Source organism: Barbatula barbatula, assembly GCF_947034865.1.
Source record: "Barbatula barbatula genome assembly, chromosome: 22".
Lineage (NCBI taxonomy): Eukaryota > Metazoa > Chordata > Actinopteri > Cypriniformes > Nemacheilidae > Barbatula > Barbatula barbatula.
The window spans coordinates 1628137-1641750 of NC_136785.1; the positions used below are offsets into that span (position 1 = coordinate 1628137).

At 42.2% G+C, this 13614-nt stretch overlaps 1 protein-coding gene across 1 annotated transcript in view; it reads left to right on the forward strand.

Moving 5' to 3' along the window:
* Positions 1 to 445: 445 nt before the first annotated feature.
* Positions 446 to 13614, forward strand: part of col27a1a (collagen, type XXVII, alpha 1a) — a 41365-nt gene continuing 28196 nt past the window's right edge. Inside the window, exons 1-4 of the mRNA XM_079487016.1 lie at positions 446 to 873; positions 6964 to 7031; positions 8495 to 10074; positions 12794 to 12847. Of these exons, the coding sequence (XP_079343142.1) occupies positions 821 to 873; positions 6964 to 7031; positions 8495 to 10074; positions 12794 to 12847 (1755 nt within the window). The 5' untranslated portion in view covers positions 446 to 820. The remainder of the gene's footprint in view (positions 874 to 6963; positions 7032 to 8494; positions 10075 to 12793; positions 12848 to 13614) is intronic.

The following is a 13614-nucleotide window of genomic DNA, read 5'->3' on the forward strand; positions in this document are numbered from 1 at the left end:
CGCATGTTCAGATGTTTGCTGTGATCTACAGGTGATTGATTTTCCATGCGTGATTCACTTTGCACAGAGCTTGTTTCTGGGATCTGCTGGCACAAGGCAAGCCCTTTTAAAGGCTTTCACACTGAACTTATGTTCTCAACCCATTCTGAGTATTTATCAGAGCCAAAAGAGAAACATGATTTTTCCCTTTGGGAAAATGAGTTTCTATATGAAAGGTGATTTGGTGTTGAAAGAAATTCCTTTGGGAATTGTTCACAAATAGAATCAAGCAGTGTACACAATTACCCATGATTGCGTAAATTTCGCTTTAAAACTGACCCGGGGTATAAAATGTGAAAGGCCCATCGGTAGCCTAACCTTGGCTGCATCTGTGGAGGTGCCCCGGCCCGGTGCGCCCTCCCACATGGGGCGTTACGCGCGGCTGCCGGGCTCCGCCATGAAACCCGACACCCGCCGTGGCCGCAGCTGCTCTCCAAACTGCTATTTAAAAAAGGAAAAAGTATGAAACATCCACTCCTGACTCCTCAAACCCCCCAAGCACTAAACATCCAGCAGCCCCGGTGTAGCTTTTGCCAAGCCGGCTCATTCTAAATGCCTACGGCACCCGGGCAGGACCGGAGAGAATCGCCCGCGGATTATTCCCGTCGCGCCACGGGAGGGATTTATGGTGGTCTCGCGCAGCAGACCGGTGGGAGATCGCCTTCATTCCGCAACACGGTTTATCCGATGCACGAGACGACGGCTCGCGCTGTCAGTCAGCGACGCAGTCACGCAGAGATTAACGCATCCGGATTTTGAACGCCGGGACAAATGAATACAAATGAATTTGGCGACCCGAAGGAGAGACCGCAGAAACTCTCGTCTCGTAGCAAAGTAAGTTTCGTGTTTTTCTCAACCTGACGGGTTACCCAGGTCGGGCACCCCCGATACCTGAAACAAAGGGCGCTTTGGTGCTTGGCTATTTGCGCAGGGGTCACTGGGTTGTGTGCGTTGGTGCCGGGTGAATGAGCGCTTGTTGAGGGCGCACCGCTGTACCTGTGTGTTGCTTGGCCGGAGTTCAGAACTGAACTAAAGGCTCCAGGTGTTCCAGGAGACATGTGCGCAAGACAGCTCTTTAACCTCTCTTTCATCATTGCGCACACGTAGGAAACTCCACGTTAGTTTAGTACAAACAATTTGCTGGCACGGTGCAGTTTGACAGTGGCATGGGTCTTTCGATTTATTTTCAACTAACGGGCACGGGACGCGTTCTTGCGTTTTAATGCATGGTCTAGGTACGCGTGCGTTGCGTGTTGCTGCTATTTAATCGCGTGTCATTCAAAAATAAGTCAAACTGTTTTACTTCTGAGCGTTGTTCCATTGCGTTGTGCGTCAAACACAGAAAGCGTCCTGTGCGCCAGCCTGGTCCTTCGGACGCGCTAACGGTGACCGTTGGTGACTGTTGCGCATTCATTAGAAACTTCTGCGCTCTTGGAAACATGAAATTCTTGGACGCGTCCGTTCAAAGGAGCCTCAGTGTGCGTGTACGTGTGTGTTTGCCACTGAACATCACAGTGCAAACCGCACAGTGACGCTAAATAAACAAATGTTTCGTTCCTCGCAACCTCAGCTGCGGCACTGTGATGCTCGGTGCGACGCGTCAGGAATGAATGAAAGAATGAATGAACTTGTTCAGGCTGCTGTATGTTATAAAGTTTACTATGCTTGTTATTTTTGGAGCCAATTTGTAGCGTTGCAGGGAGTCATTCTCGTCTGTCAGGCCAATAAATATGATTGAAATATATTAATATTATAAACATGTTGTTTAAATTTTGTTAATAAACTGACTTTCCTATAAAGTTCGATAGAAATCATTAAAATAAATGACTTCAAACATGAACCTGACATTTTTGCTATATCTCCACATTTGTTTAAAATATACAATTGCGAGTTATTTTACGTTGTTTTTTACCTACTTATCTCTACGTGGGTTTAAGTTACATGAAGTTAAACTTTTTCCCTCCCACTTGGCTTTCAACCGAAAAAGTTACCAATTGCATCTTTAAAATGATGAAACGCTTCCTCCTGAACAGGTGTTTCGTATTAAATCCGTTTTGCGTATTATTGCAGAGTTGGAGCGTTATATTGACCAATAGCTTTTTTGTCAAATAATTGTTAATGGTTCCTCTGGGACCCGTTTCAGAAAGCAGGGTAAGTGCAAACTCAGAGTAAGTTAACCCCAGAAAACGGGATACTCTGGGTTTTCAGTTTCAGAACGCGAGGTATATCAAACCCGTGACCGCGGGGTAAGTCAAGCCCGTTTCAGAAATCAAGGTATATTATACTTAGAGTGAGTAACCATAGTAACCTACTCTGTGAACCTAACCTGGTCAGGAGCAGGTTTTATTCCACTAACCCGAGGTTTGTTACAATCTCCGCCCCTTTTAGAAGCGCGAGTGGTGTTGAAATTGCCTTCGCCGTTTGTTTTTTCATTCGTTTTCCTTCATCGCGCACAAGTTTATAACACAGACATTAAATGTCCGTTTATTCAGTACCCGTAGATGAGGAAGATGCATTCATTTGGAGAGAGTTAAATTTACGTCGGTAGAGAATATATGGTGAAGCCCCGTTTGGATGTTTTATCATATCCGGAGGATTTTTTATTTGAGCGATACAGTTTTTCTTTACAGTCCATTAAATATATTCACAATCTGCTTCATCCTTACATCACAAACCTCTCTCGTGAATGCGCTCTTACATCTGAGCAGATTATTTTTATGGTCACGTTTCTTTGCTAACGGAAGCTTTCTTTATAACACCGGGGATGCAGAACACGTTAGCAAGGCAACTGTATGCAGAGCAGTAAGAAAAGTGTGAATCGCTCTCAAGCACTTTTTATACATTTGTGTTAAGCTTCCTGTGAGAAGCATCAAAGAGGAGTTTCATAGGATTGCAGGTGAATGGTGAACGCCTTTCTGAATAAGCTGATCAAATAAATGTGGTCTTGCTGCCACCTCTGGAAGTAGCTAATAATTCAAATACCCTTTAGGATTTCCCATTGTGATTGGGTGCATGTAGCCGGTCCCACTCGCGCGGTCTTCGAACCGACGTTGGCCCGAATGGGAGACGGGCGCTCTAACGATGAGCCGTAGAGCGTCTCTGTCTGTTGGTCAGGGAGTGAGGCTTACACACTGCACAGCTCTTCACTAGCTGGCCTCCGTTACACATAGCTGGAGCAGGGGCAAGCATGGCCAGTTTTTTGTCTTCTATAGCCACAGTGCTCGGTTCTCATATCCTCATAACTTTCAAAGCCAGTTTATTAAATATATCAAACATTTCCCAGTCAGGCATCCTACAAGCAAGAGCATTTAAACTCACCGGACTGAAGGATGTTTTTATATTTTATTTTCAGCTGCTGCCATGTTCTTTTTATTGCAGAAGGATTGCACTTACATGACAAAAATCGAAGGTATATATGTGTTTATATATATATATATATATATATATATATATGTATATCTTACATGTAAATACACATATATATAGTGCCTCCAATTCGACTGCGAGAAATAAACGGAACGCTTTTTGTCACGTGGCGTTGCCATGGTGAATCATGTTATCTTCGCTCAATTGATGATGGCTTTTTAAAGCCGCGGTGAACACGAGTAACCTCGAGTAAACTTACTCAGAGTGGATTGAACTGATTGAAACCAGCTGTTCTGAAACAGAAAACTCAGAGTAGCGGTTATCTGAGTAAATCAACTCAGAGTTCATATTTTAACTCAGTGTTGCTTGAACCTCCTTATTGAAACGGGTCCCTGGTCTTGCGCGGTCTGGTTTGTTTGTTTTCTGACGTTGGTGATCGCTCGTTTTAAACTGTAAGTAACCGGAGACCCTGCACGGCATCATCTGCCCACCAGGGCGCGCACTACATTACACCAATTATAGACCAGATAGATCAATTGTAGTACTTTCTCTATGTGTGTGTGACGTAGACTATGTGTTTTTTCAGAAATAATTATTTGCTTTTATCTTTTTTTAACTGAGTTGTATCTTCCAGATGCTTACAAACATTCAAAGTCATCTTAGTTAGGAAGAGAGAGAGAGAGAGAGTGTGGGAAGGAGTTGTAGAGAAGGGGCCATGTTCTTCCCCATCAATGTCCATCAGTGTGTGCCGAACGGAAGGAATTTTCCACCGCCTAAGTACTAAATAGAGAGAGAGAGAGAAAGAGAGAGAGAGAAGGGTTGTTGTATGCAAGGATTGGGTCTCTTTAGTCATCTGTGTACATAGTGTGTGAGTTTGCACATTTGTATGTGGCTGTGTGTGGCGGCTGCCATTGAGAACATTCCACACTAAATGACTGTGCAGGTGCTGGAAAAGACCTGAGAGCTAAATACACACACACATTACTGCTGTCTAAATGAGGACATACCAGGGTCCGGTCTTGTCTCTTTTTATAATGACTAATGATATGATGAGAAACAATGACTAAAGCATCACATACAAATAGTTTTTCCAGTTGAGAATGTTCCCAAAGGGAAGTCTTGTTTAGCTCACTTTAGCAAACCCTAGCCGGAACATTCATATTTACTTTTCATCTCTCAAATGCTGGGACTTTAGTTACTCTATGTTGTGTTGTCATTGTATTCAAAGGCCTACACAAATCATGCACATCCAAGAACTCTGGAGACGTTCTTCATTCATAAAACTGGACGCACTCCATCAGCTGCAAATGAAAGTGTAGTACACTTCGCTCAGATAAACACATTCACTCACTAGATTTTCCTCCTGAATCGCTGCAGAAAATTCAGATTCAGCATTGGATTGTCTTGGCTCTGTCTGCACGGTTCTGAATGGTCAATCACGCCATCCAGTGGTCACATGTTCCTCAATGACCACAGCACATCTGGGGATTAAAGTGATAGTTCATCCAAATTCTGTCATCATTTATTCACCCTCATGCCACTCTAAACATGTATTTGACGCTTTCTTTCGTAAAAAACAGAAGAATATATTTTGAGGAACGTCTCAGTGGTTTTGTGTGGATACAGTGGAAGTGTTGTTTGGTTTCCAACATTCTGCAAAATATTTTCTTTTGTGTTCTGTAGAAGAAAATCATACAGGTTTGGAATGACATGAGGGTGAAAAAATTATAAAATAATTAAAATTTTGGGTTATATCTGGGCTGTTTATTACGGGAGCCAGTTATAATGGCACAAGACAATGGGATCAACCTATTTTTGCAATGTGACTGTGTGTTATCCCTTACACAACACACACACACAAATATTATCTCGCATTGAGTTTACGAGACTCAAGAGATGCTTGACACAGATATGAGTCATCTTTTGCGACACAGTCACACAACAGCAAAACGCATCAGACTCTCGCACTGTTTCTCCCTCGTCTGTTTGCGGCGACTTAGTAACTCTGAGGTCAGGCTGGCCCGTGTTTCTGGCATTCTGATTGGCTAAAGCGTTCTGTGGTGAGACATCTCACTTCCTGACTCAGGTATGTGAATCCGGAGGAATCTGTGTGTGTGTTTTGTGGTCACCAGGTAATGATTAAAACAGCTGTGAGACAAAGACACACAGGCAAACATGTCTGCATGCACGGCAGGGGTCTGGAGAACTCTGTCTACACTGCCAATCATAACTGAAATCCACTTCCTCTCCTATGTGCCTGCGAAATCTGAGGTTAGAGTTCAAAGTTCAACAGGGTCACTATGACAAAAAGTACCTCTGATGGTTTTCTTTGGTTCCGTCACACATGCAGTACATTTTAACAGCACGACTACATTCCTCGTGAAAACTATCTAAGGTAAGCATCACTGTTAGTATGGGCAGGGTTAAGAATGCATAACCGTAAGTATGCTTCCTTTAAACAAAAAATTAGAATGTATACTTTTGCTGTACTTCTCAGAATGTGCTTAAAAATACACTGTCAGAGAAGTGTATGTATACATACTTGCACATAATCTTTTTTCATATACTTTGATGTTGGCTTGTAGTTGTAGTAGCCTTTTAGATACTTATTACATGCTTTCTCCTAAACTTAAGAGTAAATTAAACATGTGTAGAACTGAAGCTGATCTTCTTTGTGGACGGTGATCATATGAATTTACTTCGAAGCTACTTCAAGTACAGTAAAATGTTCATTTCAAGTACTTCAAAGTGTACTTTCGTCAACTAGAAACATGCAAGTATTGAACTGGTAAACTGTCATTTTAAGTTCACTTGTAGTATAGTTGGAGTATTAAAAAAGTCCAGTTGTGAACCCAAAGTTTGCTACTGTTACACTTGAAGGACAAGTTTATGAACCAAAAAGTGGTCCTTGAACTGAAATAGTGCACTAACTAGTAAACTACTAATACATATATATTAGTATACTTACTTCTTTAAAATATACTTGACCTTTACTTAAGTGTACTAATAAAACCCTTTGAAGTGTACTCATTTCTTGTTAGGATACTTTGACCAAAGAAACAAATCATCTTCAGTTCTTAAAGGAACAGTTCACAAATATGAAACGTCTCTCATCATTTACTCAGCCTCTTGCCATACCAGATGACTTTGTTTCTCCAGTTTTTATATAGAGATTTTGTCCACAGCGTATAAAATAATGACTAACAGAAATGTAGTTCTGCACTTTTCTTGGTTTACTTTGGCCGTTTTCCAAACAAAAGAAACGAAACGCTCGGTACTTTCTCGTTCACTGTAAACACGGCTAATACGTTTAACCGCACGGCATCACACGTCGGTTTGATGGTTTGCTCCTGAAAGACGCTTCTGCCAGTAAAAGTTTCCACTAGTTTGGTTTGAAGCCAGTGCAAGAAGCCTGAGATGTGAATGTCCATTGTAATGATGATGTTTTGACATGTGGCTTCTGTTATGTAAAATCCTGATTCATCGTTTTTACTTTTTTTGCCCTGAAACAGAACAGTGGAAACAGAAGTAACTTTCTCATTTTCTGTCTGTTTCCAGGAGAGCTCTTCTTCTGTGTATTCTTCTTTATTGCACTTCTTTTGGATTCACTCAAGAACTCTTTGAAGGTAAGAGATCTACAGATTCATTTATGTGTTTGTTTACACAGGTATGAGAGAGTAGGCATGAAAATGTGTTATATGGACTGCTCAAGGCCACTGAATTACTGCGGGATAATAAAGTTGCATCTTCTTACACACTTTACTCTAAGTTGGGAAAGATTTACAGCGTAAAACTTTATACTGCGATTCATGAAACACAAACACCTTCTTTTTGTTACTGACCCACGCGTGCTTGAGTTTCCCTACCCATTTATCACCTGTTCTTCTGCCAAAGCATCCATCAGTTCCAAGCACTTTTCCTCTAATTAAAGCGTGTCCTTTTTCTCCAAGTCCTGTAACATGAATGAATGCATGTGTGCGTGTCTGTTCAATAGAAAGAATGAGCTCATATTCCCATATGACTGCTGATTCATGTCGATCACATTGACAGACAGACACACATGCAACAAATGTCTGGGAACTAGACTGATGTGATCCAAAGCAAAGATGTCCGACAGGAGATGCTGTGTTATCAAAGTGTCCTTACTGAAATAGTTTATATTGCATGTGACAGAATAATTGAAATGACTATAATTGATATAATTTTATAATTATAATAAGACATTAGCTCATTTTAATAGTCGAGGCCTGATCTAATGGCATGATGCTTGATCGAGCACAAAGAAATGCAATGCATTCTGGGATTGCGTAATAGTTAAGCTGTCGGCGGTGTATGTGCTATTGTATGATATTACTCTTTCAGTGGAACACAAAAGAGGATATTTTGAGAAATGTCTCAGTGGTTTTGTGTTTGTACAATAGAAGTTAATGGGGTTCAATGTTGTTATCAACGTTCTTCGAAATATCTTCTTTTGTGTTCTTCAGCAGAAAGAAAGTCACGCAGGTTTGAAATGACACAAGGTTAACGATAAAGTAATTTTTAAAGATTTACTTCTTTCCAAGTTTAAAAGTGCAGACTTACAGTCAAATAAGTTGAGTTTGGTGTGAATGAAGTAGTTTCTGTTCACATACTCTTGGCTCTGCCCGGGCATTATGAAGCCAACACTGACCCTGTCCAAACGCATACACACATATACATGTCATATATTAACAATTTTCCTTGTTAAAAGCCACATGTTGGAGTTTTGGCATTATACATGGGCGTCCATACACAAGTAGCGTACAGCCTCAAAGGATGTTTGGTTCCCGGCGGAATTGAACACATATGGAACAAAACAGAGTTAACACATTTAAATGATGTAATGGGGAGGCACGGGCCTCCTTTATAAACTGCTATAGCTACATTTTTGTAACAATAGAAATAAAGATGTGAAAAGAGAATTCATAACGTTGACTAGTTTATATATAAAATGTGTGTTATTTAGTAATTTATTTCTTTTTAAAAGATGTTCATTCCCTCTACATTGTAATATATTTAGCGATTTGCCTCGATCATGTGTGTGATTTGTTGTTTTGTGTTTACGTTGCAGATGTGGACGTGTTGCAGCGTTTGGCTCTCCGCCCCGAGCTCGGATCTCGTGCCATTCCATCTGGTTTCATCTCCCTCAGCTCTGGAGTCATCCTTACAACGCAGGCACGAGTTACCACGGCGACACGCTCTTTGTTCCCAGCGGAACTCTTCTGGAACCACACTATCGTCCTGAGCGTCCGATCCCACCGTCTAAACTCAGCGTTCCTCTTCTCCATCATCTCCGGGAAACGGATTCAGCTAGGGCTGGAAATTTCGCCGGGCAAACTATCGTTTCACGCCGGTCCCGAGAACATCGCTATCTTCCCTTACGACCTCCATGACGGACGCTGGCATCATCTGGCCTTTGTTCTAAATGGGCCTGCAGTGACTTTACGTTCTCCCTGCTCGGAGAGCGACAGTGGGGTTACTCAAAATCTCCGTGTACCTCCGGAACGCCTGAACCCCCGTGGGACGTTCCGCTTGGGTGGGAGCAGCGCTTTGCTTCCGGGCACGGTACCCTTCGAGGGGGAGGTTTGCCAGTTCGATGTGGTGCCATCGGCTCAGGCGCAGCAGAACTTTTGCAGCGCCGTTCGCAGGCAATGCAGAGAAAACGACACATACAGGCCACCGGCACCACTTGCTGCGCTTCTTCTTCCTCCGAGAAATGCCCCACCACTATCAGCTCAGACGATATCACCCAATCGCACTTTCACTCCCGCTCCCACTAGTTTTCTTTTGACATCCATAAATGTCCCAGTTGGGTCTTCTGTTGTTGTGAGTGACAATGTAGCCGGATTGAGACCTAAGCATTCTTCTAACACACATCTTTTCATGAAACAAACTGGACCATCTTTGGGAAATTATAACCCTGTCACCCCTAAACCTACAGTCAGGACACCTAAAAGCCCCAAGCCGACTGCCTCAAAGCCTGCAGCGGCCTTGCTTTCCCCCACTAAACCCAGTGGACCCAAACCAACTCCAGGAAAAAAAACCAGCAAGTCTTCCGGACCAAAGCCTACAATTGCTAAACCGTCATCCAAACCCGGAAGTCCAAAGACACCTGGACCTAAACCATCCCCAAAACCTTTCAAACCCACAAAGCCGACTGCCACAAAACCCACGGTGAACAAACCAAAGCCCACCTCGCACCCCAAAATTAACCCGACCAAGAAAACATCCACTGGCGCTCCACCTCCCAAGAAACAAAATTACATTCTCAAACCAGAACCAAACGCCTCCAAAAGATCCTCACCGACACCTTACAAAAAGCCACCTCAGCCTAAATCCTCAACCCAGCGCTCACCCCAAACCACACTGTCAACCCCAAAACCCACTTTACCTACCACCACAGCTTCAAACAAGCACAGAAAAACCCTGCCAACCCCAAAATCCACATTGTTCACCACCACCGCCCCAAACACGCCACCACAAAACGATTCTAACAAATCAAAAGCATCTGTCACACCAGCTACTTCAAGGTTTACCCCCCAGTCTGTTACCCCTCCAGCTTTAGAAGATTTCCAAAGTTTGGAGGCAGAGCCGACGTGGGTTTCCGGCCTGATCGGACCACCGGGACAAAAAGGAGATCCAGGACCAATAGTAAGAGTCTTGCCTTTTATATACCAACCTTTGTAGTCAGTCCATATATTTTGTGTCTGTTTGGTTGTGGTGTTTTAATGGGGAAATACACATTGATCAATGAGGTTTCATTTGAACTTGATGGCGTTTATCGGATGGAAAGTTTTTTTTAAGAGGTGTCTAGTATTTTTTACTAATTTGCTGCAATATATTAAAAATGTCTAAAAGCATTAAATATTTAATTGTCTGGATTTTTTTACATTTTGAATTTTTCATAACACGGGTCAATCTCCCGTTCAGTAAAGTTGCAGTCAATGTGATGCGTTTATATGGTGGCAAGGATTTTTTTTTGTGTGGAATAAAACTGCTTCGGAAAATGTTATAATCAGGGACATCAGGTTCGGTTTTTAGACGGCTTGACGGTTCCCTGAAGGATGTAAACAGCACAGTTTGGATTTTAGTTCGGTTGAGTGAAACGTTCATTGGGTTACTGCTTATTCCAACATTACTGTCAGCGAAAAATTAGTTGTGCTTTTAAAGCGGGGTGGTCAAAGGTCAGAGGAAGCAGTGAACGCTTTGTCCATCACACACTTACACAAGTTTACAGGAAGGGAAAGTCGTTCCGTCCATAGAAAACTAGGCATGACATTCCAATCAGATGCTCTTGAACCTGCTTGTTTAAGAGGCTAGATTTCAAAAGAAGCCACCTGACTTTCAACCCCAAAAACAAATAAGTCAAAGAGATTTGCGTTGTGTGCGAGACGGTCATGTTTAAATACTTTCAGGCCTGTAAGTGCGTCGATTCGTCCTGTGGCAACGTGGAAAATAGTGGTGATAATGTAAAGAAGGCCACTTGGCGATGTTCAAAGGGACGTCTGTGATGATGTCATGGGAAGACGACTCTGACCTTCTAGAGGGCATTTTCCAAAGCAGTTGACTAAACTTGACCACGCGAGGACAACTGAACAATGATGCCATTTTAACACTGTGTGTTTATGACTGAGCATCACTCTGGTTGCCAAGCAACCGTCTGCCATAGACTGTATGGGTTCCAATACAGTGATTATACAAAATTTAACCCTTGCGTATATGGAAAGTCCCCATAAAATGTGGAAACCCAGTGTGTGTGGGGGCTTTCAGGTGTGTGTGTGTAATTTGGAGAGGGGGGGGGTCTCTCAGTGTGTGTAGCACAGAACGTTCTCTGTTATTAGCAAAGGATAATAGCAAGAGAGCTGCTGTCATCCCCCATAAAGACTCATTCTGACGGTACTTCAGTGAAATACCCTGAACACACAGACGTGTCTCTCAATTACACACACTTTAAGTCTACAATTATGTACAGTTTTGTCCCGCAGGACACAATTTGCTCACAGATGAAGAGCTGTAGTTGTTCTCTTTAGCTTTACTTTAATGGCCCAAAAATACTGTTTACTACATGATGTCTGAGTTCTAGTTGACTTTTATTGGTTGTTTTCTGTTCTCAGTTGTGGTTTGTTTCTCATCAAACTGCTTAGGAGAGCTCAGTTCATATTGAGATCTTCAATAACATTGCAGACTTGACAAATCTGAGCTCAGCTTGACACATTGTTGACATCTCTTCTCAAACTCTAATGACAGAGACCATTGCGACGTCTCTTTGCTCTGACATGCGCACAAGTTTTCATTTGCTCTCTATTAATCTCATTGATGATGATGATGATGATTCTTATAGATTTTAGTACAGTTGCATCATGGGAGTATCTCATGGTTCATTCAACACTTTGAGGATGTGTCCACATACACAGCAGTCTGTGTGTGGATGAGTTGTGTGGGTGGGTGTGTAGTGTACGTGTATGCGGGTGAGAAACCCCCACCTCCCCCTCTATCAACAGAGGCATGGTTCAGAGGTAGACCTCTGAGATTCTTAACATAAACACACACCAGCTCACACACTCATCTTCTGTTAGAGTCCTTCTCAATGGAACTCTTTCATCCTTTGCCACGTGGAGGCGGGGTCAGCGGGACACAACCCCACCGAGTTTTAACAACCACCCTCATATAGTGTGTACTAGTTAGGACGGTGTAGATAAAATCCCATTTGATGTATTTTTCAGTCGGAGGTGGAGGAATTACTTTTGTAATGTATTGTATACAAAACGCTGTTTGTGGATTTATTCTTTATATAGCCCTTCTCTAGTACTTGTCAACTGTATTGTAAAGGGATCAAAGGAAGGAATCCAAAATGCATTTACCCTCATATGTATGACTGGCTTTTCTTTTGCAGTAAAAGATTTAAAAGATTGTTGATAACCAAACGACACTGACCCCCCATTGACTTCCATTCTATGAACACAAAACCACTGAGACATTTCTCCAAACATCTTAAAGAGTACATGTGGGTGAATAAATGATGACCTTATTGTCATTTGTTTGGTCGTACAGTCTCAATACAAATGGGTATTTCAAGTACATAACTGTTGGATTGTGGGACAGAAATAGGCCGCAGCGACCCCCACATCCCATCAAACACACACATGCACCCACACAGTTGGATACGGTGTCTACAGGTCGTCTGTATAGCACATTATCCCAAAAAGGAAATTCCCTGAAATGACTTCCTGTTTCCTCTTCGTTGTGTTTGGTTTCCAAACAGAGCCATGCAGTGCTGCTACACCTAGACAAAGACGCACACAGTCAATCTTTTGTGAGCGTATTCATGCGTGTGTTTGATTCATAACTACAATATTCTTGTGTTTCGCAGGGAATTCTGGGACCTCCAGGGAAACTGGGGCAGCCAGGGAAGAGAGGACCTCGGGTGAGTGAGCGAGCGAGTGGGTGTGTGTGTGAGGCATTGACCTTTGACCTTCAGATGTAAACAGGAAGTGTGTAAAATGCAGTGCCTTATAAAAGCTCTTACAGGTCAAACTGACCTCCGAGCGAAACACAAACCAGCCTGTCCGTCTTTTTTATGTGGAATTCGGTTTCTCTCACGTAAGTTTGTGTTGAATGCTAAAGATCTAAAAAGCATCTTGGTCTCGTGTCATTTAGCGAAGCTTAAAACAAGAAAGCAATGTACCATTGCTGTAGGAACAAATTTCATGTTTTTTTTCTTAAGATTTTTTCTAGCCCAACCCGCAAACATTTTGTTTGAATTCAAAAGGGACAATCATTATGCGTCTTGCGTAAATATCTTCTTTTTTGGATATTTAGATAATTATATTGGAAAACGAGTAGTTTTTTAACAAAAAATCCTATAGACGTACATTGAAGCTGAGACGTGAGATTTATGTAGAGACCAGTTCCCAGATGTAACAAGGTCAAGTGGTGGTCAAGTGGTTTTATTGTCATTTCCCTTGTGGCAGATGAAAGAAACAAGACACATCCCTGTCATCCACGATTTGTTTCTTGAATGGAAGAAATGTTCTTACAAAGTCCTTGAAGTGAAAGTGGATGGTGACTATAACAAGCTCTAAACAGTGATAAAATAAAAGCCATACAATAGCTTTGTGTTAGAAATAGAAGTCATTGAAAGATGATTTTTAGGTGTACCGTCCCTTTAAATTAAATGGCATATTTGAAGAG